Here is a 25,924-nt window from a genome sequence, read left to right as displayed (position 1 = left end):
TTTTCTTTTTGGTGGTTACCTGCCTTGCCTACTAGAATGTAAGTTACACTGAAGATAAAAACTATGGATATGGCTTCTCTTTCTATGGTAGGCACTGGGAATATAGGATCCTCCTAGTTAAGTACCCTGTGAATATATTAGTTACATCTATTCTCTATCATCATTTGCACCTTCAGATTTCTCATCTGATTGCTCCAATGGGAGTACTCCAAATCTACCCACATACATCTGCTTTGTTTTGAATACCTACCAACCATCAGCGTTTATAGGGCCATTTTTTTTTATAATCTGTCCTCTATGCAGGGTGAAATTGGTTTCCCCTTAGAAACAAGCTCAGGGGCAGGGACTGTCTCTCCAGGCTGTTTGTTTTTGACTTCTGGATGTCCCTAGGCTAGGGCTCAGCACCCTTCACCCCTTCATAGATAACTCAGTACCTTGCTGTGACTACAAATGCAGACACTAACCCTTCTTGCATCTACTCTGCAGATGACATTGCTGTATTTGTTCAATCAGTAGTTTTTGTCAGTGAATTCATTCAGGAAAAGGAAATAAAAGCCCTTCTGCCCATAGTTGAGGCCTGTTTACTGTGGAGCTCCTTTTAAATGCTTCCAAATACGTCATTGTCCTTCATTGAGCAAGCTCAGTCTACTTAGGAGAAATGAGAACAGCAGACTACACCAAAATCACCCAAGAATCAAGACACATTCTGGATTAGGCTTCCCTCCCTCTACTTGCTTGTGCAATGAGAACCACGATAAATTAAGGACTCCCACTCTAGGGAAAAATGGTCTCACTGCTCCTTGAGCTCCCTATAACCTTCTGCTTTCCTCCTGTTTAAGATTCTCACAGGAATCTGTTGACTAAGCTCAGGCTTTTGAAACTCAGAGGATTGTGGTAGCGGCTTCAGGGGTTGTTGGCCTAGGGAGTGCTGATGACCTCCCACATAAGTCCCAGACACCACAGCTGCTTATCACTTCGTGGCACCTGCTGCCCTTCTCATGACAACAGTGCCACGTGATCACATTTGCCCATTTTCTGTAATAAAATTGCTCACTGAGCCCATTCCCTTTGTTTGGGACTCGGAAACCACCTAAGACGCGACATGGGTTACTGATCTTAACCCCCAAACACCCCAGCATAGAGATTCCAAAAGGTGAATGTTTTCCAGCAATGCTTGCATCGATTCTGAAAAATCAATGTGTATTCAAAATTTATGTTCATGAGAGTTTTTTTTTTATGAACACTGATAGCCTAGAAGTAATGGGTCATTAATTCTCACACAGTAAAGGCAGGGAGGGCTTTCAGTCACAAAGTGAATTTATCAAAACATTTACTAAGGAATGAAATGGTACACACTAACAGTGTATGTATGTATATATATGTATGTGTGTATATAAATATATATACACACAGACACACACTGTATATATATAAACATATATATAAACATATATATAAAAACATATATAAACATATATAAACATATATACATACATATATATGTGTGTATATATATATATATATATATATATATATATATATATATATATATACTGGAGGTAAGTGGAGTGGCTTGGATTTGGGCCAAAAATGGCAGAAAAAGGTATATAAAAAGGTGTATATATATATATATGTGTGTGTGTGTGTGTGTGTGTGTGTGTATATGTATATAATAAAAATTCAATTAACACCAATAGATGGTTTATTGGAAACCCTCATAGCATTTTTCAAAAGAACTTGACAGATTTTATTTTAATAAGACATAGTGAAGAGGAAACGGTTTAAAAGATGTCATCAATCTTTTATTTAACTAAGCAATGCCCTTCATTTTGAAGGAAATGATATACAATTTCAAATCAGTATCTCCTTCTCAAGAAGTGGTATAAGAACATAACATTGATTTAACATACAATCTTCAACAAAAATAAAATTTACACAATTCACTGGGAAATAAAATACATGTGTGGAATTTATGTTAGTCAATGTAATTCTCCATGGGTTACAGTATTATAGCTAAGAACAAAACAACATAATGAAACATTGAATAACCAGTCAAGTTTATAGTTACCCTGATTAAAAAAAAAATCATAAATAAAATATAACTTTCCAAACAAATCCATTCAGTGACCATGACTACACTAAATTTTATGCTAATTTATAAAAACATGGTTAGACAATCACATAATATCAAGAATCTTCAACACAGTGGATTCCATTTTGTTAAGAAAAAAATAGAAAACAAGTAGTCCTTAAATTTTCTTCACTCTCCATAGCATATGTAGTATAAAATTAAAGTTTTGCTTCCAAAAATATGTTTCCATGTGGTTGTAGTGTTGTCTAGTAGTGCTATTAGAGCCAGAAGCACCAAAGACATGAGAAGTTTAACCACTGACGTGGCATTTTTCATAAAAACTAAAAATTTCCTCAAAGGTCTGGAGTAAAGTCTTCTGCTAGGCATTTTAGTGGTATAAAGTTATTTTAAATTAAATGTGGAATAAGAACTACAAAAAGCTGTGTTCTTTCAATACAAAAAGTTGTGTAGCTGAAGTTGTGGGCTCCTTTGACATACATAAGCAGTCTCAATAAAATAGTTGCTCAAGTAAGAAAATAGAATTTGTCTGACTGCATTTAGCATACGTTCCGGTCAGGCGTCCTGCTTATCCCTGCCAGAGCTTCTGAAGAACATTAGAATTGTTATTTCTTTCCTTCAAACAACATCCGTAATTCACAGTCAAAAATAATTCTGAAGTCTTAATCGTAAGGAGAAATAAAAATCATTGAATACAAATCAATTTTTTAAAGTGCCAGATGTTGCCATTGCCTGGCATTAAAGACTCACTTATCCACAACACTGCCATCTTGAGGAAAGAGCCAAGAGTTGATTTTGATTCTCTTTTCTTGGCACCTTCACTGGTGGGTTGTTGCTTCACTTGAAGCTTTATAATCCTAAGAAATGTTCCAGTGGGATTACTGTTCCTAAGTATTACATATTTCACCTCTCTGGTAACCTGTAAAAATACTGGCTTTACATGGGAAAGCAGTGTTTGGAGGAGACCTATTTCCTCTTCCAGGTCATTTTCAAGCCCAGTTACCAAAAACCACTTCTCTAGAGGCAGAATGGTACTGTCGGTGTAGATCTTACCCGAGTTCTTCCTTCACATTGAGATTTCTTACAGAAAGCAGTTCATTTGCAACAACAGGTAGGCACTGCTATGCCTGTGTGACCATTGACGTTCACTTTCCATTTGAGGGCAAAGAAGGGTGACAGAGATGGGAAAGCGGAAAAGAGTTGGCTAGCTAGCCCAGAGCGGCTGGGCAGCGCTGTTTTGCTCGTTTTCCTTCCTGCTGCCTGCACATTGGTCATTACTTTCAATTATCATTACTGTGTTAAGCATAAGAGAAGATCCAAATCTGTACGTAGAGTAGGCTCTCCTTAATGTCTTTACCCATGTTTATCTCATTCCACGTTTCTATGAGCAAAAGAAAATGAACACAAGGCGGTGATATATAAACTAGAGCTATGTTTCCAGCAGGAGACTGATGTTTCTCGAAAGTCACAGAGTAGGGCTGAGAATGGTTCATCTTTAACAAACACAACAATAGGACCTCTTTGGTGATGCCTACACAAACAGGAAACATAGCGAATGCCCTTATAATGAAATAATGTCATGTTGAGGTGCCATGGAGGCTTTTAAAAAAGGATGGCCTCGCCTCCCAAGTTTGGAAAAAAGTGTACGAGAAAATTCTTCAAGTCTTGTAGCCTTTGTTTAGACATTTGTTTAGGTAGGAGGCCCAAGGATGACCGTGGCTATATAACAACACTCCAGTATGATTCTACTCCAACTCTAAGATTTAGGTCACACAATGGCTGGTTCAGTGTTAGCACTAATGACTCTCATGAGAAAGAACAACTTCTCTCAACTTTTCAGACAGCATGAGTGATGCCCATGAGCAGCAAAGATGCATTCTGAAATCGACATAATTAAAATCCACATAATTAAAGAGCTCACGTGAATACAAGAGACAAGTTGTACATTTTTTTTTAAAGTCTCATAAGAAAACAAACAGAAGCTCAGCAGCAGAACCAAATAGTATCAGCGAGCCTGCTGCCAACAGATCTCACCATCACTAACCTGTGCCTTAGGACTGTCACCAGATTCAGCACTGACTACACCAGGTGGCATTTGAGATTGCTGTCACCTCTCGCAATTGAGAAAGCATTCCGAAGGGGTGTTCTCCAAGCAACAAGGAGACTGCTGCAATATAACAAGACTTTGCATCTGGAATGAAGTGTGCCTCAGGTGTGGCTACCGAAATACTAATTGAAATATGCCTCAAGCCTAAGATTTTACCAGCAGCAGAAAAGTGAGAGGGAAGGGGCAGTGAGGAAAAACGAAAATTCACAAGACCACCACCAAAGTCTTCCATTTTAAAAACGTTACCTTCACTGTTCAGGAATGGAGGTCACTGGGGAGTGGGAGTAATTGACTAATTCCCACCAGGGCAACCCTGTTTGGCAGCTTCTGTAGTGGATACTTTAGGAGTGGCACCTGCCAACCCCATGTGGGACTGCGGATAAACACGACCAAGGGGGTTTAATTAGATCAGAGACACAAAGGGCTTGTCCCTCCTTTGATAACAAACAATACAGCTATAAGTGCCTACAGTAACAGGCAAAAAACACCATCATTGAACCCTTCCCCTAGCTGGTCCATGACAATGATTTACTTGCAACCTGGAAAGTGGTGGATGGAGGAGGAAGCAGGAGACTCAGCTAGAAGCCAGCTCCAGAAGAAGACGAATTACTTGGGGACAGGAAGGAGGGAGGTAGCAAAGTCTTTGTTTTGTAGCCCAAATTTACTCAACTATTTGTTACACTTCACAGGCGGCTGTTTGCTTTTGGTCTGCTGCTCCCAGATCTGGTCCTGGTTTCTCCAGTCTTGCACCCAGGAATCCCATAAAATAAATCACCCCAGCGTCCTGGATCCCACACACAGCTCCACAGGAGAAGCAGATAAGCAGCTCTCTGGGCTGGCCAGGAGCCTCAATAAACCCACTCTGGACTAAGTTCAGGGCATCCTCCAAACCGAAGGTAGGAGGGAAGCAGGAAGGGGCAATGGCAGGCGTTGGTACTTGGAACTTTTTTCCACCCCCACGTGCATATGAAGAGTCAACTTTGGACCCAGGTCCAGCAGGGATTAGTGTCAGGCGTGTCCACAGTTTGTCCCATCTCAGAAAGGAAGGCTGACTGAGGGGGCAGGCAGGAAGTGCCCCCAAACCAAAGCGCTCCTACCTGTTCCCTCTTCCTCCTGTCCAAGATAACATGCTCAAGCCACAGATGGCTGCGCATTTCGCCCACTCTAGGTTTTCCAAATGGCCCAGGAGCCCAAATGGGGCCCAGAAGATGGTGGAAGAGGGAGTCAGAGGAGGGAGAGGGCAGCGGCTGCTGCAAACCGCTACCTCTCACCGCTCTGCTCTCAGCTCCCGGGTCAATGCACGACCGCCTCTAGGTCCTCTCCATCCTGGCCCCGCGCAGGAGGGCGCTCGAGCGGCGGCGGCGTAGTCCGCGCGGTGTCGCTGTCGCCCTCTTCGGGCTCGGCCGGATGCAGGTGCATGGCCAGCTCCTGCAGCACCGCTGCGCGCCCTATCTGGTCGTTGCGCCGTTTCTCCATGATGAGGTCCTCCAGGCTCTGGAACTCGAGCGTGTGGCTGCGCTGTGCAGAGAGCTGGATCTGCAGCCGATAGGGCTGCTTGCCGATGCGCAGCTCGCCGCCGATCTTGAACTCGCGCTTGCCATAGCGGCACCAGGCGGCGAAGCTCTCGGAGTTACGCCAGCTCAGCTCGCGCTCCTTGGCGCCCACGTGCGCTAGCGCGTTGCGCACCACCGCGCCGGGGCTCAGCGGCTTGTAGCGGTACAGGTCGTTCACCACGCGGCCGCGCCGGCCCTGGCTCGCGTCCGTCAGGAAACTGTTGCTCACCTCAAGCCGGTGCAAGTGCACCACCTGGAAGTTGCCCACGTATACAGCCCAGTGCGGGTACTGCGCCTGCGACACGAACTCCACCAGGTCGCCAGGCTTGCACTTGTTGAGCAGGTTCTCTGGCGTGTAGGTGCTCAGAGCCGTGGAGCCCGGCGCGAAGCTTTTCTGGTAGATGCACTCGTCGCGGTAGAACACAGAACACTCCACCTCGTGCAGCCGCGGATCGTAGGGCTGGGGTGGGGGCAGGGGGAGCCCGTCCCCGCGGTCAGGCAAGCCACTGCCATCTGGCCCATGGGGCGGCGGCTGCTGCTCCACGTCCTCGTCGTCATTGGAGAAAATGTAGGAGACCCCAATGCGAGGCCCGTCATCCCGGTCCACGCCCGTCGGGTCGGCGGTGGGAACTTCCTTATAACTTAGGTGGGTCAGTTTCTCCACCTGATTGCCCATCACGCTGCGGACACACGTTCACAACGCCGAACGGGGAGAAAGAGAAAGCACCGCTAGGGTCATTGGCACAAGTTCCCGGACAGGGGGTGAGACCACCTGTTGGGAGAGGAAGGCAAGGGAGCCATATAGGAGCCTCTCCGCGTAAAGGACGATGTGTTAAGAGGAAGAAAAGATCGGGTCGAGCACCGGGAATCATTCTACGGGGAGTCTCGGAGGTAGTGAGCCTTCCCTCATTTCTCCACCTCTAGGGTCACGGTCACAGGAGGTCAGGCAACTCTAGGTCTCCCCCGCCCCCAGCCCTTCAGCTCGCTCCGGCAGAAGCCCATTGCATCAGCAGCTCCTACCGCTTCCGCCAGCGCCCTACCTGCCAAGCCCAGGCAGGAGACCGTAAGGAAGAGAAACTTTACTCCAGTCTCCAAATTCCTAACGCCCCTTTCTCCTTAGGGCCCTTAAGTTAGTCCCTGAGACCGACACACCCCACCCCCACCCCGCCTCCTGCCCGGAAGAAACCGGCAAGGATCGCCGAGCACGGTCCGAGCAGGTGAGCCACCCTACCTGGCTCACCTGCGGCGCTTTTTCCTCCGTTCGGGCCCGTCCCTCCCCCCCGCGCGCCGGCCCTCTAGCTCAGGTTACCTGCGCAAACTCACCCGCCAAGAGGTGGAGGCCCTGGGGAACGGGGAGGGGCCCCAGGCCGCACCCTGAGACTTCTAGGGTGACTTTGCAGGTGTGGGCTCTTCAGTTCCTCCTCTCCAGACGTGGGCGGCGGCGAGGCTGGATAGGGGGGAGCGACGCATGTCTTGCCCCCTTGGCTACGTAGAGCCTTAAGACTTGAAGGTGGGAGGCACCTCTTCCTTCCCGCTGAGTCTACTGCTCCCCCTCTACCGGCTCCCGGGGAAGGTAGGACGCGAAAAGAAGGAGAAGGAAGCAGACTAGCTGCCGGGCGGTCGCAGCTCCCGCTCAGGCTGGACGAGCAACAAGCACCGGAGCGGGAGGGACGGGATTGTAGATCCGGCTCCGGGCTTCCCGGGCGGGAGTGCAGCCCCTGGCATTTAAAGAGACAGGCGCCCGCTCCCGAAGCCTCGGTCTTTCCCACACGGCGCAGAGCCTCCGGGATCCCCGGCGCGGCCCCGCCCACCCCGACCGCGGGACTCCGCCCAGGCCACGCCCCCACGCTGGAGCTGGTTTAAATCCCGCTGGTAAATAATCTACAGGCTGGCTGGGCTGGCAGTCTGACCGCAGGTGTCAACCGCGGCCACCGGGGAAGCTCGCTTGCCTTCTTAGAGCGAGGGCCTGCTATGGGGTTCACACCGCTTGCTCAGTTCGCATTTTTCCCGAGCTGTACGCTTTATAAAGTTGGAAGGCAAAAGCCACCTGACAGTATACAAATGAGAGAGGGAGGAAGAGGTTGCTGTTTGTTTCCTTTCTCCTTGGCCCCTTTTTTGCCACAGTACCTGGAGCGGGAGGAGCAGTCATTCGGAAACAGACTTATTTTCTTTCCTACAACTTATTTCTTGCCAATGATCACAGAAGAGCTTTTTTTTCTGGGACGGCTCAAGAAGTGCATCCGTTTAGAGAGGTATTTTCAGAATCAGTGCTGTGCAACTTTGGAGTAGGAAAAAAAAATCCACAGAAAAGAAACAGTATAAAACAGAAGAAAGACGTATTCCCTGGCTTGCTTCCAAGACTTGCGCTCTGTCTATTAGATGTCCCTCGAAATTAGCACAAAGTTGATTTCATAACCCCCATTGTTTTGAGTTACTACTTGGTCCGGTAGTGAGAGGAAGCATTCAGCTCTGGTTGTTTTTCTTGAGGGCAGGGAAGGTAGGAATTGCCTAATTGTCCTTAAATTAAGCACAAATTAGCAGAGGCCCCTGTTGGATAGATTTCCTTCCTGCTGATTTACAGAAGGAAGTGACAGGGGAGGAGTATTGCCTATTAACCTCCACCTCCAGAAGACACTTCCTCCCTCCAGTCTCCAGGCTGGTTTTGTTTATTTGTATCTAAGATGTAGGCTACCAAAGTGTTCTTTCTTTGTGTTTGCAAAAAAAAAAAAAAAAAAAAACCACAAAAAAACAATAAAAAAAAACAAACCAACTCATAGATATGTGTGGAGGTGGCAGTTTGACAATAGACAAGCTTGATGGAATTACGAATGCAACTCAAGATCTCTTCTACCCTATTTTCCATCATTGCTTCTTTTGACTAAGTTTTTCCAGGTAACACTATTATTTATTCAGTGTGTATACCAATCAGTGGAAACAGAAATGTACTAACAGTACTGCGATCCTTTTCAGTTTCAGAAAACAATAAATCAGTTGACTATGTACTTTTGAGCCGGAACAATCAATATTGGCAGGGCTGTGATGGTAGGTGGTCCTTCAGCAAGTCTAAGATCACTGTGTGTTAGACCAAAAGGAGACTTCTGTGTACCTGCTGGGCAGATTAAATTTAAGTTTCCTCAGACCAGCCTTAGGAAAGTGTGACCAGATGAGTGCCCCCCCCCAATACCTTTTGATTTTTTGATAACACATGCTCAGGGAGCTGCTATTACCTGAATGGTATTTGTTAGTACCCTGTGAACTCATGTAGGTACCCATTTTGCAGGGAGGAGTTAGGCTTAGAAAGGCAAGGGCTAGTCATCCCATGTCTGTCAGACTGGGAGATCTTTGCTGCCGTCAGCCATGGGAGGCCCCTGGGTAGGTTGGCTGGTGATACGAGAATCCCTAGAAGGATGTAGTGTGACAGTTTGCAGCCATCACTCTGGGACAAGGATCTAATAAGGAAACCAACTGTGAAAGATAATATAGACAGAGCTACTTCAAAATAGAATCAGAGCTGTCATCCCAAAGGGACTGCCTTGCAGTCTTACTCCTCAAACCTTCGGAATGTTAAAACTGGGCAAAATAACCTTTGGACTGGGCCTAAAGCAGCACTGTATTCCTAACAACTGTTTGTCGTGACTGCTGGGCTGAAGGTTACAGACCTTCCTTAGAATTAGAATCACTGTTAACTTATCTGCACCTATGGAAATGCCTGCCTTCTATTTATTTAATTGTAGTTGGAGAGGTGGGGAAGCTTTGGGGTTTTAAGTTTGTCAGTCTGGCTGCCCTGTGAAAAATGGACTGTAAAGGGATGAGAGAGGAGGCAGGACCCCGTAGAAGGCCAGGCTGTGAGGCGGAAAGGCATTCCACACAGATGGAGCCTAGTGACCAAAGGTCAAAGGTCCGAGCCCCCGAAGGCACCTTCCCCAAGACCAGCCACAGTAAAGTCGGTTGGATTTGAATTCTCAGCCATATTGTAACCTTATCCCCCATCAGTGACCCAAGTGTCACATCCCACATACCTCCTCAGAGAAGGCACCCAATCAAAACAAATTGTGTGGAATGCCAGTTAGTGACTCACACAGTATTCCTGCCCGGGACCGTGGGGAATAATGGAAAATTGACATTTTCTACGTGATGAGACACGGGAGTGTGCACGTGTGGTAGAGATCTCGGTTTAGATGATTAGCTCCAAGAATGTACAAAACAGGAGCACGAGGGCAGAATTATGTGATTAGGCAATCTGGAACTCTGCCTGTTCCCTGGGCGGGGCCCCAGGCCCATGGCAGCAGCAGACAGCTGAGTGAGTTTGCTGGGGAACAGGTTCCTTCATACTTCCCTTATACTGGGGAACTAGACTTACCTGCGCCTGTTACCCACTCCTGGGGTTTTGTGGATACCTGAGGAGGGGTGACGTGGCAGAATGGAAACAGATGACCCAGGTAGGAGTCCTGTTTGCGAAGTGCATGACCTTGGAGCTGTTTCTCCTCTCCCCTGGGCTTCCTTTCCCAGTCTCTAAAGTGGGGCCGTTGATACTTCTTGCCTCACTGGGAATCCTCGAATGAGACAGCATATGCGGGAGCACCTTTGAAATCCTAAAGGCGATGTAGATGCCAAGCATTATTTATACAGCGTGTAAGAGCCAGATGATGGTCTTAATACGGGAGCCAAAGCCTGACCATGTGTTATGGGTATCCTCTTACTAAATCATACCAATCCTGTTTTTTACACTCCTACCAGTGGGTAAGAATACAAAAGCCCAGCGATGTGAATCTTGCCTGTTCCACGTGGGAGAAGCTGGATTCAAACCCCCATCTGCCTGGCTCCATGCTGTGTCACATTGCGTCAGGATCACCAGCATATGTGTTTGTCCAGCCACTGGCCAGCCTGAGGACCAGGGGCTGTGTTGGAGAGTGACCAACTTGTCCTGGTTTGCCTGGGACTAGCCTGGTTTTAGCACTCAAAGTCCTCAGCAAACTGGGACAGCTGGCTGCCCTACCTGGCTGCCTCCCTATCCTGGTCATTGCCTTCCCTGACCAAGAGTTTCATGGACTCAGAGCTGAGGATGTTGCCGGAGTGGAGCAGAGAAGAAGGGAATAGGAGAGTCGGGTGTTTTTGTCCACATCTCACTCTTACAAGGCCCCCATTTCCAGGTTATACATATAGAGGCAGCTGCATAACCAGGGCCAGCCAATACAAAAAGATAATACCTCCCTTATACTGGGAAACCTGCTTTGGGCATTTTTTTTCTCTCTTTATTAATCGTACTCCTCATGTAAGAGGTGAGGGTTGGGCCGTCTCCCCTTGGAGAGGAACTGTCCTGCAGCTGCTTTCTCCGCCTTCCCAGCTGGCCTGTCTTGGGCTTGGGTTGCGTTACTCCTAAACCTTCATATTAACGAAGGGAGCCCAGGGGCTTCTGAGTGGCATCTTTTCCTTTGGTCTCTGCATTTTATCTGCTTTTCCCCTCAGATCACCAGAGCAGGCTCTCTCAAGCAGGCTGGGCCAGAGCTAGTCTGACCTATAAGTGAGGGTGACAAAGAGATGCCCTGAGAAGGGGTCTGAGGCTGTCACCTACCCGAGACCATCAGCCCTTCATGCATTCATGTCATGGCTAAATTGTGAGGCAGTTTTGAATCCTTTCCTGGAAGAGGGCTGACCAGTGGGAAAATACCGAGGCCAGTCTCTCCCAGAGGCTTGCTCTTTTAGGAGGCCCCTGCCATCATATTGCTGAGGTCGAACTCAAGTTTGATTTGTGCTACTGAGTCTGAGCATGTAGCTAGCGCCTTCAGAAGCCTCATGAAAGATGCATTCCACCAGGAGGTTCCTGGGGAGAGACCGGCTTAAATTACAGCTTGACAAATCCAAATATTGGCATATCTGCAAATCCAAATGTAGGGATTTCAAAAAAAATAAATAAATAAATTATAAGAATCTTATTTTGCACTCCTGGTGCAAGAAGGGGAGGATGAGATAGAGAGGAGACAAGGCCGCTATAATGGGAGAAGCTTGAGCAGAGCAAACCCAACCTCCTTTTCTTTCCTCGGGCGTTCCTCTTGGTTCCGGGAAGAAGAACTCCCACGTGAGGAAAGAAGACAACATTTGTTCAGCATAGCTTTCTGCAGGACAGATTAGGCGTAGCACCCACCCAGGATTTGGGACACGGGGCTCAACAAATCTGGTTGGTCAATTTCTGTCTGCTTTCCCCAAACCACTTCTAGGCCTGGGGCCAACGGATCCCCATAGAGCACTCACTCCCTATTGTCTGTTCCCCACACAGCAGCCCCAGCAATCCTGTGAGACTGTGAGCCAAGCCAGGTCATTCCTCTGCTCAAATACTCCATGGTTCCCCATCTCCCTTGGAGAAGGTCAAAGGCCCTAAAACAGCCCTCAGGGCCCCGGTCTGCCCTCCCCCATTACCTCTCTGACACCCCCTCACTCCCACCTCCAATCTCCCAGGCCCCTTGCTATTCCTCCCCATGGTGAACATGCTTTTCTCTCTCAGAGCCTTTACATTTGCTGTTCCTTCTGCCTGGAACACTTTTCCCCCAGATCGCTTCATGGCGTGCTCTTCAAGTCTTGACTCCGATGTTAGCTTCCAAGTGAGCCTTCCCTGACAACCTTATTTAAAATCCCAAGTGTGCTTTCATACATACTCTTAACATCTTTCCCGCTCTATATCCCTGCCACTTAATCGAGTCCCTTACTGCCTTCCAGTATCCTAGATAATTTACTAATTTATTGTTGTTTATCATTTCTCCCAATTAGACTATAAGCTCTATGAAATCAGGGATCCTTATTCACTGAGGTATCCCCAGCTCCCAGAACGGTACTTGACGGTACATGCGAGGCTCAATACCTTGTAGTTATATGAAAACACAGAAGGACTTTGTATGAGTCACTTCTGTTCATCCTCACAATAGCTTTATGGTATACGATTAACTTGCAATTTAAAGACAGGAAAAGGAATTATAAATTTCACGAAATACCTGTGGTGCGCCAGGCACGGTAGTAGGCAGTTGAGTTTCAGGATGGTTAAGAAGGCTCAGTTCACCAAGAAATTATTGCTCTGCCCTGCCCAAGATGGTAGCTGCTAGTCACGTGTGGCTGTTGAACACCTGAAATGTGGCTCATCTGAATTGAAATGTCATAAAGCTTAAATGCACACCGATTTCCAAGTCAGTACAAAAAAGTAAATATCTTAGTCACTTTTTCATATTGATTATATGTTGAAAGTATAATATTTTAGGTCTATGGGTAAAACAGAGTATATTATTAAAGTTAGTATCACCTGTACCTATTTCTTTTTTCTTTTTTTTGAATGTGGTCACTATAAAAATTTGAATTACACGTGCATACGTGTAATTTGCTTTGCATTTGGCTCTTGTAGCTCTTTTCATTAAACCTTGCATCTCTGTCTTCAAGGAATATTAGTTCTTAGAATGTTGAGGGCAAGAGCTCAGTGTCCTCATCTTTCCTATAAGGATAAGAGCAAAGATATGCAAAATGTATCAGCAAGTTCCAAAGATAGGAACATACTTGTTACATACTGGATTTTTTGCCCCCCTAAGAATTTCTATGCTGAAGCCCTAACCCCAAATGTGATGGTATTTGCCGGCAGGGCCTTCAGGACCTAGTTAGGTTTAGGTGAGGTCATGAAGGGGAAGTCCCCATGATGGGGTCAGTGCCCTTAGAAGAAGAGGAAAAGACACCAGAGCTTCCTTTCTCTGCCTTGTGAGGACACAGTGAGAAGGTGGCCATCTACAAGCCAGGAAGCTACCATGCTGGCTTACCAGAACCAACCATGCTGGCACCCTGATCCTGGCCTTGCAGAAGTGTAATAAAGCACAATTTCTGTTGTTTAAGCCACCTAGTCTGTGGTATTTTGTTATGGCAGCCAGAGCTGCCCAAGACAATACCTAAAGGCTAAATGTGTCTTCCAAGGACAGTAAATCTCCATGAATGGCCAGTGGAGGGTTGAAGTGGCCTCCAGGGGTGGTGTGTTTTCAGCACCTTCAGTTTCAAGCTGAGAGCCCCCGACACACACTTGAGAGTTGGATCTGTGGAGGAGGAATTCCCAGTATAATGGAGGTGGATGGAATGGAAGCTGATTGTCACAGAGCCAGGACACCCACCATTAAGATTATCGAGTATGTTCTTTTTCCCTTTGCTCCCTGTTAACTCATCAGCCTTCTGAGAGGCATTTGGCTTCTCAGATAGACATGCTTATAAAAAAGATGGATTGACCGGATGGTTACACTTCTTTTGGTCAATCAGTAAGCTGGAGAGCTGGTTTTCCTCCTCTTGACTCTATGGGCTGGGTCTGTCCACTTTCAGTGGATTGAAGAGTTGAGTTTTTGAGACTTCCAGCTTGAGGATCACACCTCAGATGACAGAATTCATGAAAGTGCTAATAACACAAATACATAAGATGGTAGCAGTTAACATACGTGGAGCGTTGACTGTATCAAACATCAGTCCAAGAGCTTTGTATGTGTTTACTCTTCTAATCCTCACCAAGGCACTGGGCATTATTATCATTATCCTCATTTCACGGATGAGAAAGCAGAGGAATCGTAAATGGAAACATCTTACCTATGGCCACACAGCTAGTGATTTGCAGAGCCAAGATCATACCAGGGAGTAGTGACCACTACTCCCATCCATCTTGCCCAGACGGTAGCCAATATGGCTGAGTTCCTTTGTATTCACACCCCACATTCCTTTTGGGCCCATCTAGGGAAGATGAAGCCATCACCTATCACCTTTGCATTCATTCATTCATAAGTCTGCTCTTCACCACCCTTCTGGCTCCTCTCCTCCCAGTTTCCCATAGCCCACTATGCCCCAGCCACAGCAGTCCTCGGTTCCCTGTCCACACGAAGCTCAGGATTGCCTCAGGTCTTGGCATGACGGTTCCCTGGGCTGAATGTTCTGCATCCTACTCTTCACAAACCTAAATTCTTTGCATTGCTAATGCCTTCAATAAAGTCAAGTCCTTAGAGAGGAATCTGCGAATGACAACCAGCTGGCTCGCCACCTCCCTCAGCCTGTTGGTTTCCTACAGAAGAATTACTGCCCTCACTACTGACTGCATTTGCACATGTGCTCATTTTTGCCTGTCTCTCCAGGAGCCCAGACTTTGATGTATCACTGTTCTCCCCCATTGTCCAGTGCAGTGTCCTGCACACATCAGATGCTTAACAAATATGTACTGAGTAAATGGATCCTTCCTTGTATGAGCCCAATATTCTCATTCTGTAAGGGTCCAAGAGAAACACTTCTTCAAACACTGATTTTGACTTTCAATATGACCTCAGTTCACGAAACTAAGGTGTTAAGTGAAAGCAGGAGGAGGCGGATGAAATAGAATGGATCAAGGAGAAGAAATAGAAAAAAAAGAAGAAGGAGAAGGAGAGGAAGAAAACAATAAGGGTCTATTAAGGAGAACAAATATCAAGAAAGGGTTTTGTTAACGTTCGTAGTATCGGGGGTTGATTTTCAGTTTGTCCAATGAGTTAATCAGACAGGACGGCAGGAGAGAAAGATGGGATGAAGTTCTCCTTTTACATGGTGAGATGTACCTTTGGTCCAGCCCTGTCCTGTTCCCTGTAGCCGGGGCTCAATGTCCACCACTGCCGTGAGGCACTCACGCCTGTGCCTGGCAGTCCAGTTCCAGGGATCCTTGAATACCTACTTTATGCCACTCATGGTTCTCACTTGGTACCCAAAGGGACTAAAACCCAGTCCTTGCCCTGTGCATGCTCATGCCCCATCGCACCAACTGGCATCTACTGAACAACTTAGTAGACATCTAGTATCTTTGAAGTAATGGATTAATGAGTGCCTAGTATTAGGCCTTTTCCTTAAGAGTCCTAAGAGTAGTCGGAGATGTCAGACAAGGGATATGTAGAGACTGAGCCAAAAGTATAAGCATGTAAGCTGAGCTTACCTAGCTATGGCAAACTGAGGAGCCACTCTGTGCATAGGTGTTGTAGGAGAGGAACAATAGTTTTGCGCTGCCTATCTTACGTTCTGTATCTGAGGCCCTCAAACGACGAGACAGATTAAAAAGAGAAAAAGAAAGGAAAGTTTATGAACATATGCTACGCGTGTACATACATGGGAGCACTCTGTGATGAGTAGATTAAAGGGGTGGTTTGAACTTGGCCTTGTATGGCATCTTAGCAAACAACAATAATTTTGTAGAGAAATGATGAGGCAAGAGAAAAGGATTTTGAGCTTCTAGTGGTGGCGAATATGTGGGCAAACTAATGCTAAATAACGGCTAGTTAGTAAGGTTTGTTTGTGCAGACTATTTCTCAGGGCCCTCTTGTCTCCAATGAGAGGGTGGTTACCCTCTTCCTCATACAGGAAGTGGGGGAGGGGACACCTCAACAAGGGAAGTTTATGTTCTGTTTTCAGGTAGATAGGGAGAGGGCAGAGGGCTTTTCTTGTATCTGCTTCTTCTCAACTGACTTCAACTCAAGATAATCCTTGTGCCAAAATGCAATATTTCGGGGTAGCAGACGATGCTACTATTCACTGCAAACCAACAAGAAGAGGAGGTCTTGTCTCTGAGATAGCAGAAGGACTTATTCCGTGCTAGGTACTGTGTTACCTATTTGTAATGATTACCTGGTTAATCCTCCGGACACCTTACCGGGCATATTCTATTATTATCCTAATACCCATTTTATAGCTTGGGAAAGTTAGGGACAAGTGACCTGCTCCTATCACACAGCTGGCGAGTCCACCAACCAAGAGGAAATGAACCTGGGCAATCTGCATCTAAACCCCACTGGACATGGCACCTTGGCACTCCACTGTTTGTCACATTGATGTCACAAAGAACAACAGGAAGGACCGTCTTGGTAGGCAAAAGGCAGCCATTCATTTTTTTATTTTTCCTCTTCCTCCTCCTCTGAGTGGGGCATGCTTTCCCCAGAGCAGCTAGCCCAAGGGTTTCAGATATATTTCTTAGAATTTAGCACACCCATGATTTCAGAAACAGACTGATAGAAGATGGGCCTCCCTGGATCAGGAACTTGGAACTTTCTAGTATATAAGGACAGCCCAGGGAGGAGGGGGAAGAAACAACCTGGGGGCCCTGACTAATGTGACGAATGCATATATTACCACAGGAGGGCCTGAGTCATTAGATCTTTGGGGACATGCCGACTAAGATAAATAAATTGGATTTCAGTGTGCCGCAAGAAATCACTACATCCCTGCCGGCACTTAAACACGACACCAACCTGAGCATGAAGACACCAGCCTTTTGGCAAGGTCAAAAAGATTCCCATTCCCACCAGGCAAAACCCTCACCGGGTGATTTACAAATTCCTGCCCAAATTGTCAAGGGCTAGATCAACATTTACTGATTCTGTCTTCAGCCCTTTTCCTTCCAGGGCCCACAGGCCCTAGGGTCTCCTGCCTCCCGAGTCATTATGTAAATGATTAGCAGCAGATTCTAACAGTCATTAACTGGGAAACAGTGTTTCTGGAAGATCTCTAGTTAACTGGATTTCTGCTTAACTGAAGGTTAAATAAAACCTGCCTTGTTTCCTCCCCTGTTATTGAAAATCTTTCTAAACTCTGTTAGTTCACTCACCTGCCTAAATTTCTGGAGCAGAATGAAAATAATTACATTTTTGCTTGATGATCAGACATCTTGCAGTGCCTTGGGGCACTATTTTGCCTACCGGTTGAAATTTAAATTTCACTGTAGTTGGAGACTTTGGTAAGAAATTGGGCTCCAACTGTACTAAGATGAAGAAGAAATATTTAATTTTGTGAAGAGAAGCAGAGTATCCGGCCTTCCGAGTCTAGAAGAGTGTCAGGAGCATTTTCTCGAAAATTTTCTCTCTGATGCTGAGGGAGTCGAATGCCTGATATGAATTTATTTCTTGCAGATTTTTTTCCCTAATAATAATTGGATCTGCTCTTTCTTGATCACTAAGGATTGTTCTAGGTGTTGTGATAAGCCCTTTGCATGCATAATTTGATCCCAGGTTGTCACCCAGTGGGTGGGTTTTCTTTTGAAAGGGAGCCTCAGGGAGGTAGAGTGACTTGGCAGAGTTCTAAAACTAGGAAGAGATAAACCAGAACTCCTATTACTGGAGGGGTTTTATGGCAGCAGTCTCCATCTGCAGGTGGGGCAAGAACCCCTCTAAAACCACAATGGAAATAGAACCTCTAGGAAATGGGAATGGAAGTGGTTGAAGACACACACACACACACACACACACACACACACAGACACACACATGTCCTGGACTCTCCCATCTATTAGGGAGCCAATACAGTGTAGACTTTTTAGTGACGTGATTTCCAAATTATCTGTGGGGATGGACCAGACTGTTTTTGTTTGTTTGGTTTACTTACAATTTCCAACTGTTGGGCGACTGATACCTTTGTAAAATAACATTGATATCAATTACTAGGAGAATGAAGTAAAAGTAATACAATGATGTACAAGCCCCATGTTGATTGTCGTTGTTAGATTTAGCAGACAGAAATAACTGCCCAATAGTTATACAATTTCTAGTGGCTCACTTCCAATTTCTGTTCTTTCTCTGTGGACAGGTAACAAACTGCATCATCAGAGGTGTCCACCTTCCTCTTGTGGGGCTGACTCAGACTGACCCTTGCTCCTCCAACTGTGACCCAGCAGCATGGGTCTCACCTGCAAGCTGAGCTTGTTGGAAATGCAGCCTCTCAGGAACTCTCAGGTCCCACCTCCAACCTGCTGAATCAGAATCTGCATCTTAACCCAGATACCAGGGGATACTCCTGTGTGTTAAAGCACAGGAAGCACTGAATTAGAATATGGCGGTGAAGTCTGACCACTTTTTCATCAAGCTCTGCGGCTTATGAAGTAGGAATATTTCTCTGTGAGTCCCCGAATGATGTGGGATCTGCCGGCAGTTTCTGGGTGTGGGCCGGGATCGTGTCTCAGGAAGCCGAAGAATGGAAACATGGACCAGGGAGACGCAAAAAGTTGTAAAGGAAGGTAGTTTATCAGAGGCAGGAGAAGAGGTTGCAGCTCCTGGGCGGGAGGGGGTCCCAAATGAGGGTGCCCAAAGTAAGAGGCAAAAGCTCTTACTTTTTATACTGTCGGAACAGAGCCCCAGAAAGAAGTTTCCAGCCTCTCGACCTCACATAGAAAGGTGCTGGCTCAGGTAGTAAATGGCCATCAACTGTGATTGGATGGCCATCAGCTATGGCTAGTTGGCCGTCAGCTGTAACCAGTGAGCCATTGGTCACTAATATAACTGCCGTGGCTAAGCTAGCAGAAAATGGGGGCTAGCAAGAAGATGGTGGCTGAGCCTGCAAGCAGAGCAGTGAGGGTTGCGGACAGTGTGGCTCCTGCTTCCTGTGTCTCCAACCCAACCGCCAGCGAGAATATAGTGGTGTGACTCCCCTACCCATGGCTCCGTGGGTGTTCCTTTTGGCCTCACCATGTCCTGCGTTCTAATGTGGGGAGCGGGAGCAGAGATCCCGCCTGACACTCTGAATGACATATACCTTCCCTGACTGTTTGGGGAAGGGAGCTGGAATCTTCTAATGGAATTCATCTATTAGGTTTGTCCTGTTTGCTCATCCTGAAGGGATTAACGAACCAACCCATTCCTATCTATCAGATCTGCTCCTTTGTCCTGCCAGAAGGGATTTGAGATTATTTATTAACCTCAAGGCGTATCCTCTTGTCTCTGTCCTGGGGTGAAGGAGACATTCCAAGGTCTGGAGTTTCAGAATATGGCTGCTTTTTTGTTTATTCCACCAGGGACCCCCCTGTTGACCTAGCAACCATACTAACTATCCCGTCTCACTTACACCTGTGTGACAAATGGGCAAATCACTTAACCTCTCTGTGCTTCAATTCCCTAGTCTTTTTCTTTTCTTTCTTTTTTTTTTTAATTAAATTTATTGGGGTGACAATTGTTAGTAAATTTACATAGATTTCAGGTGTACAATTCTGTATTACATCATCTATAAATCCCATTGTCTGTTCACCACCCAGAGTCAGTTCTCCTTCTATCACCATATATTTTTTTCCCTCTTACCCTCATCACCCACCCTCCACCCCCCTTACACTCTGGTAACCACTAAACTATTGTCTGTGTCTATGAGTTTTTCTTTCTCATTTGTTTGTCTTGTTCTTTTGTTGTTTTTGGTTTATATATCACATATCAGTGAAATCATAGGGTTCTCTGCTTTTTCTGTCTGACTTATTTTGCTTAGCATTATACTCTCAAGATCCATCCATGTTGTCACAAATGCCGCTATAGAAGGCAGTGTGGAGGTTCCTCAAGAAATTACGAATAGAATTACCATATGACCCAGCAATCGCTCTCCTGGATATCTACCCCAAAAATCTGAAAACATTTCTCTATAAAGACACATGTGCTCCAATGTTCATTGCAGCTTTGTTTACGGTGGCCAAGACATGGAAACAACCAAAATGTCCTTCGATAGATGAATGGATAAAGAAGTTGTGGTATATATACACAATGGAATATTATTCGGCGTTAAGGAAAGATGATATAGGAGCATTTGTAACAATTCCCTAGTCTTAACAGTATATCCCTTTTGGGGCTGTTGTGAGCAATCCATAATATACCTGGGGGGTGGGAGCACACAGCGAACCTCAGCCTCAATGGAACCTAGCACTCTGTAAGGGCTCCCTAGCTATTGTAGCTGTTGTTCATGATTAAAAAACAAACAAACAAAACCTCCCCAGGCCATCCTTATTGTTTTTGAGGCTTAGGCATCCAGGCGAAGGATGTTTGCATTGATGGCTAACTTATCTGTTACCTGTATGGAAGGTTTCCCCTTCCCCTGCCTGCTCCACGTTATTTACATGGCTATTGAGGCCATTTAAAACCCATCGGACAGGTTCCTCCCCCCACTCAGGCAGCATCGTCTGTTCCTACTAACCATCCTGGATGGGATGAGTGTACAGGAAGCCCTAAAAACCTGCAAGCTCTGGCCTCCCAGGACAGATCTCCCCGTGTCTCGGTGGATCTTTCTGGGGGGTGGAGCCATTGCAATTCAGCTGAGAGAGAAGACACACACCTTAGATGGTGGGGTCTCTGTGGCAGCAGTGACTCTGGCTGCTCTTTTTTTTTTTCTCTGTTATCTCTACAGATGAAAGAAAGCCAGTGAGTCCTTTAGTGAGACTGACGATGCCGGGAGCTCGAAGCCATGGAAAGGGAGCAAGCAAAAGGGAACAGTCAGCCAAGTAGAGTTTGCTGGAGATTCATGCAGATGTATGGCTGCTGGATTTATAACAAAGGTGGGATGATTTTTTCTTGTGTGCTAAGATAAGAGTAAACAAATTTTATGCTGTGATATAAGCCCCTACCTGCAGAAGTCAGGAAAGATTCCCTGCCCTATTGCGGAATCACAGGCTTGACAAGTTATCCAGGCTCATTCCTCCAAGACTTCATCTAGAGGTCACGATGCGGCCCAGAGTTAAAGGTGGAAGGGCATGTTTGGGTGCAGAGGTGGGGGACTCGGGTGCCTGTGCGTGTGGAAGCTCAGACATGAAAGTGGCCACGACAGTGGCTATAGTATTTGGAAAATTCCAGAGAGAAGCTGGGTGTCTTTGAGAACCTCTGTAATCCCTGGGCACGATTAAGGAAATACGCCAGGAAACTTGTGTTCGCATGTTTGATGTTGGTTCAGCAGTGCCAGCTACCCTAGACCCAATTCCAGGCTATACTGCTGTCCATGTTCCTTTTGGGTTTGCCCCTGAGCCTAAGCCTGGGTCCCCTTTTTCCCATCTGTAACTAAGGGGAGGGATGGACTAAGATTCCACAGGCTGGGTTGGAGACACAGGAAGCAGGAGCCACACTGTCCGCAACCCACCCTCCTAACTGCAATCCGCGTTTGCCAGCCACCATCTTCTTGCTAGCCCCCCATTTTCTGCTAGCAGAACCACGGCAGTTATATTAGTGGCCAGTGGCTCACTGGTTACAGCTGATGGCCAACTAGCCACAGCTGATGGCCATCCAATCACAATTGATGTCCATTTACTACCCGAATGAGCATATTTCCATGTGAGGCTGAGAGCCTGGAAACTGCACTCCTGGCTCTGTCCCCACATAATATATACATATATATATTCTTGCTTTTTTTTTTTCTCAATTGTTTTCCATACATAGACTATTTTTGGAAGTTTATCCAAAAAGCTGGTAAACATGGCTGCCTCTGAATACAGACCTACGTGCCAGAGGTAGGAAAGAAAATAACTCTGCATGACACCCTCTTTTATAATATTTGCATCTTTTAATCATGTATTTGGGTTCCTTACTCAAAATAAGAAGCAGAAATAAAAAAAAAAATCTATGTCATCAAGTGTCTGTCTTACACTTGGTTGCTGAATTGGTTCCTCTGAGCAAATGACTGTTTCTGAGCGTGATTAACTCTTAGAGTGTTCATGACATGGTCAAAAGTTGTTCATGGTTCGGTGGAAAGACATGGATGGATACAAGAGCCTTGGAGGTGAGAGGATGGAAATACTCTAGAGGAGAGGAGAGCAACTCCTTCACCTCGGCCAGGAATGGCCAGATCAACTACCGGGGAGGGATGAATGTCAGTAATTCCAGTATATCAGCCAAGAAATAAGCCGGACTCTTCATCATGACACCTGGCTGAAGTGGGAGTATCTAGGAGTACTGGAAGATTCGAACCAGACTTAGGGAACTTATTTTTAATATTGAAAATAGGATGGCAGCATATACCAAACATTTGTTGCTGGACTGACCAGTGGCCACAGAGCTGAGATGCAAACTTTGAAAGGAAAACTATCTAATGTTAGTACCTGCGTTGGGCCAGGGAGTGGGTAGGTATTTTGTAGGCCTTGTCTCATCTGATCCTTAAGCAATCCCATCAGGTAATATCCATTTTACCTGTGAAGGAATCAGGACCCCAAGGAGTTAGGGGTTCATCAACTAGCCCAAGATGTCCCAGTGAATGTGGCGGAGTCACACTATGACACCAAGTTCTTTTTGATTCCAAACCCTAGGCTCTACCTAACACTGCCAAGAAGAAAAGGAGCTGAATTGTCCACCAGAAAATGGCAAGTAATTAACCTAACTACTGGCATTCAAACCCTGGCTACATCAGAGCCACCTGCAGGGCTTTTTAAAACACCTATTGTTAGCCACACCCCCAGAATTTCATATTCAGTAGGTTTCAGCTAGGGTCTGAGAATTTGAATTCTAACAAGTTCTCAGGGCATGCTGTTGCTTCTGGTCAGGGGACTGCTTTTGAGAAACACTGTCTTAAAGAGATTGGAGTGAGGGATCATAAAGCGTATTTGGTGATTTTAGGGTCAAAAGTGATAGAAACAGGACAATTTCATGCTCTTTATATATTTTTGTAATTATTTTCTTTGTGTTTTATTTTTGGGCCTTAATAAAACACTTTTTGAAAATATCCACCTATCTCCTCTATTTTAAGGTGAAATGACTCTGTGTCTATGCATGAGCTTGAAAGAAAGGGGGAGTAGTGTACATTAAGGTATGGAGCACAGAAGTGGTCAGAGGACACCCCAGGGGAAAGGCCAGTCACTAGTCAGGATTCTTCTTTGTCCCAAGTGAAAGAAGCGTAACTCAAGTAATTTCTCTTAAGATTCCCTGTTTTCCCGAAAATAAGACCTAGCCGGACAATCAGCTCTTCTGCATCTTTTGGAGCAAAAAATAACATAAGACCAGGTCTTACATAAGACAAATGCCTTCCCCAAAGGCTGGAGCCACAGCTGCCCTCAGCTCCAGGAATCACTTTCTCAGCTGCCCACCCAAAGGGAAAAGGGGCTTTTCCCCTTTAATTCTATGCTGGAAGTCTCTGGGAAGAACTCTGGTTAGTTTGCTGCGGGACAGGTGCCCACCCTGAGCCTAAGCAGTTGACATACTATTATTGACAGTTCCCACTAGAAAGTCGTATTTGGAGAGGGGTTGCAGAAAGAATAAGTGTGGAGACACCACCCTAAAAATAAAATGGTGTCTTTTCTGGAATAATGGAGATATACTAGCCAGGACCCACAAATGCCTGTGCATAGACAGCATTAGGGATTATTTGAACAGAAAACCTCATAGACTTTGTTTTTGGATGATTTTTGTTTGTCTGTTTTGTCAGTTGGTTGGCAGAGTCTGGTCTTAAGAAGAATTTAAGCGAGTTTAAATTTAGTTTCTATAGTTTTCCAAAATATTATCTCATTAAACCAATTTATACATTACCCTTATTTCCTATGAAAAACAAACAGACAACCACAAAAAAATGCAGATTAACATGCACTGCTGGCCCTGATGGGAAGTAACTGGGTGTTCTTTGTGGCAAATGCACAATAGCGGTTCCATTTTCTTGTCACTCACCTCCCCCTGAGATCGTGTTGGGAAATCAGAACACAGAAAAGCACAAGAAGAGAGACCTGAGTCCTTAACTGGCACATTGCTCACATCAATGAGGGTCTATTTTTTCCTCCAATCCCGTTAGGAATTTAAGAGCATGCTAACGACACTCCACATTGTCATCGGTGACTATATGGGATTTGTGGCAAATGGTAATTGCTGGGATCCCCTCTGCTATGCACAGCCTCTGATGAAGGCATTCCAGCAGAACGTCACTGAGAGTCTCCAGCATGCGTGGAGTGGAAGGGTCCCCTCTTGCCTTTTTAATTAGAGAGAGGGAACATCAAGAGAAGCAACTGCAGGAAGAGCATGAGTGTAGGAATGTGGGTCTTTGGGGAATGCTATCCAGTTTCCACAAATAGCAGAGATTCCTGAAAGGCTTTGAGGCAGGCTCTGCTGGGTAGCCATGGCAATGATGCTGTAAGTCCTACCTTCCTGCTGCTGGAGCTGGTAAATTGGCTCCCACTTGCCAGGGGCCTTAGCTCAGGTAGCAGCGGCTTGTGTCAGAGACTCCCCTAGACAAGCTACTACTCAGAAGCATTCCAGTAATTGGTGGAACCAGCTCCTAACTGTCTTGGTGCCCTGAGGCATTTCACAGGCCCCTCTTCTGCCCTCCCAGAAAACATTTGCCAGTTAATGGTCATGTCACCACTTTTAGTTAACAGGTTCTGGTTTGCCTTCAAGAGGTGGTTTAGTTCTTTGGGGGGGGGATTCTTTGTTGGCAATTAGGGTATGCTGATCAGCAGGACTACTGAGGAGTCTTGGCTGTGACTTTGGAACAGTCGACCTGCCATGAACCCAGTTCAAAATTCATGCTTCCTCCTTCCCACATTCCTTGGTCACCTCCCATATGCATTTATCCTGGATGGGAATTTATGAGAGATGGTTGGGCCCCAACTGGGATTTCTCATTCAATGTCATGGAAAAGTTGAAACAAGAAGGGTCAAGTTTAAATTAGGTAAATTGTGCTAAGGTCCATGAAAAGACACAAGGAAACTACATGCCTTTCTAAAGATGGGTTTCAAGGTTGAGCTACAGAGCCAGGGACCAGCTCAAACCATTCAGTATGCTTGTGCTGGGGATGGGGGTGGGAGCTGGGGGTAGGCAAAGCAAGGGAAGGCTTCAAGTGACTGCCTAGAGCAATGGGGAGTTTTCCATAGTCATGTCTCGGACCCAGGAGGAGGAAAGTGAGATCTGAGATGTGTCTGTGGGTACAAAGTGAAGGGGGCTATACCCCTACTTCAGCCAACACCCCTCTATTATTATATTTTATATACTGAGTGACTAGGATGTAGAATTTTTTTAAAATTAGTAGCCTTTACTTTTTAGAGTAGTTTTAGATTTACAGAAACACAGCGAAGAAAGTACAGAGTTCCCATATGTCCCTTTTCCTCTCTCCCTGCCCAGTTTCCTCTGTTATTAAATCTTGCATTAGTGTTGTACATTTGTTACAATTGATGCAGCAGATTCTGCACATTATTATTGACCAAAGGCCATTAGGGTTGACTCTTTGTTGTATATTCTCTGGGTTTCACAAACTTACAATGTCATGTTCCCACCATTATAGTACCATACAGAACAGTTTCACTGCCCTAAAATGCCCTGTGTTCCATCTAGTTAACCCTCCCCTGCACACTTGGAAACCACTGAGCTTTTTACTGTCTCCATAGTTTTGCCTTTTCCAAAATGTCATATTGTTGCAATCATACACCACGTCGACTTTTCCAATTGGCTTCTTTTACTTAGCAGTATACACTGAAAG

The 25,924-nt window shown here is 45.8% G+C and overlaps 1 protein-coding gene across 2 annotated transcripts; it reads right to left on the bottom strand.

Annotated features, from left to right (window-relative positions):
- Positions 1-1,687: 1,687 nt before the first annotated feature.
- LRATD2 (LRAT domain containing 2) lies at positions 1,688-7,412 on the bottom strand. 2 transcript variants are annotated; one of them, XM_081070569.1, is made up of 2 exons: positions 7,073-7,412; positions 1,688-6,521 (listed from the first exon to the last, which is right to left on the bottom strand). In XM_081070569.1, the coding sequence occupies exon 2, from the start codon at positions 6,423-6,425 to the stop codon at positions 5,490-5,492; it is 936 nt and encodes a 311-aa protein (XP_080926695.1). In that variant the 5' UTR covers positions 6,426-6,521; positions 7,073-7,412; the 3' UTR covers positions 1,688-5,489. The 2 variants fall into 2 exon arrangements, with proteins under 2 accessions (XP_080926695.1, XP_080926696.1); XM_081070570.1 differs by having other exon boundaries at positions 1,784-6,429; positions 7,073-7,406.
- Between the last annotated feature and the right edge of the window lie 18,512 nt (positions 7,413-25,924).

Source organism: Rhinolophus hipposideros (genome assembly GCF_964194185.1).
Source record: "Rhinolophus hipposideros genome assembly, chromosome: 13".
NCBI lineage: Eukaryota > Metazoa > Chordata > Mammalia > Chiroptera > Rhinolophidae > Rhinolophus > Rhinolophus hipposideros.
Note: the sequence above shows the minus strand (reverse complement) of the source record. Positions and strands in the feature narration are given on the sequence as shown.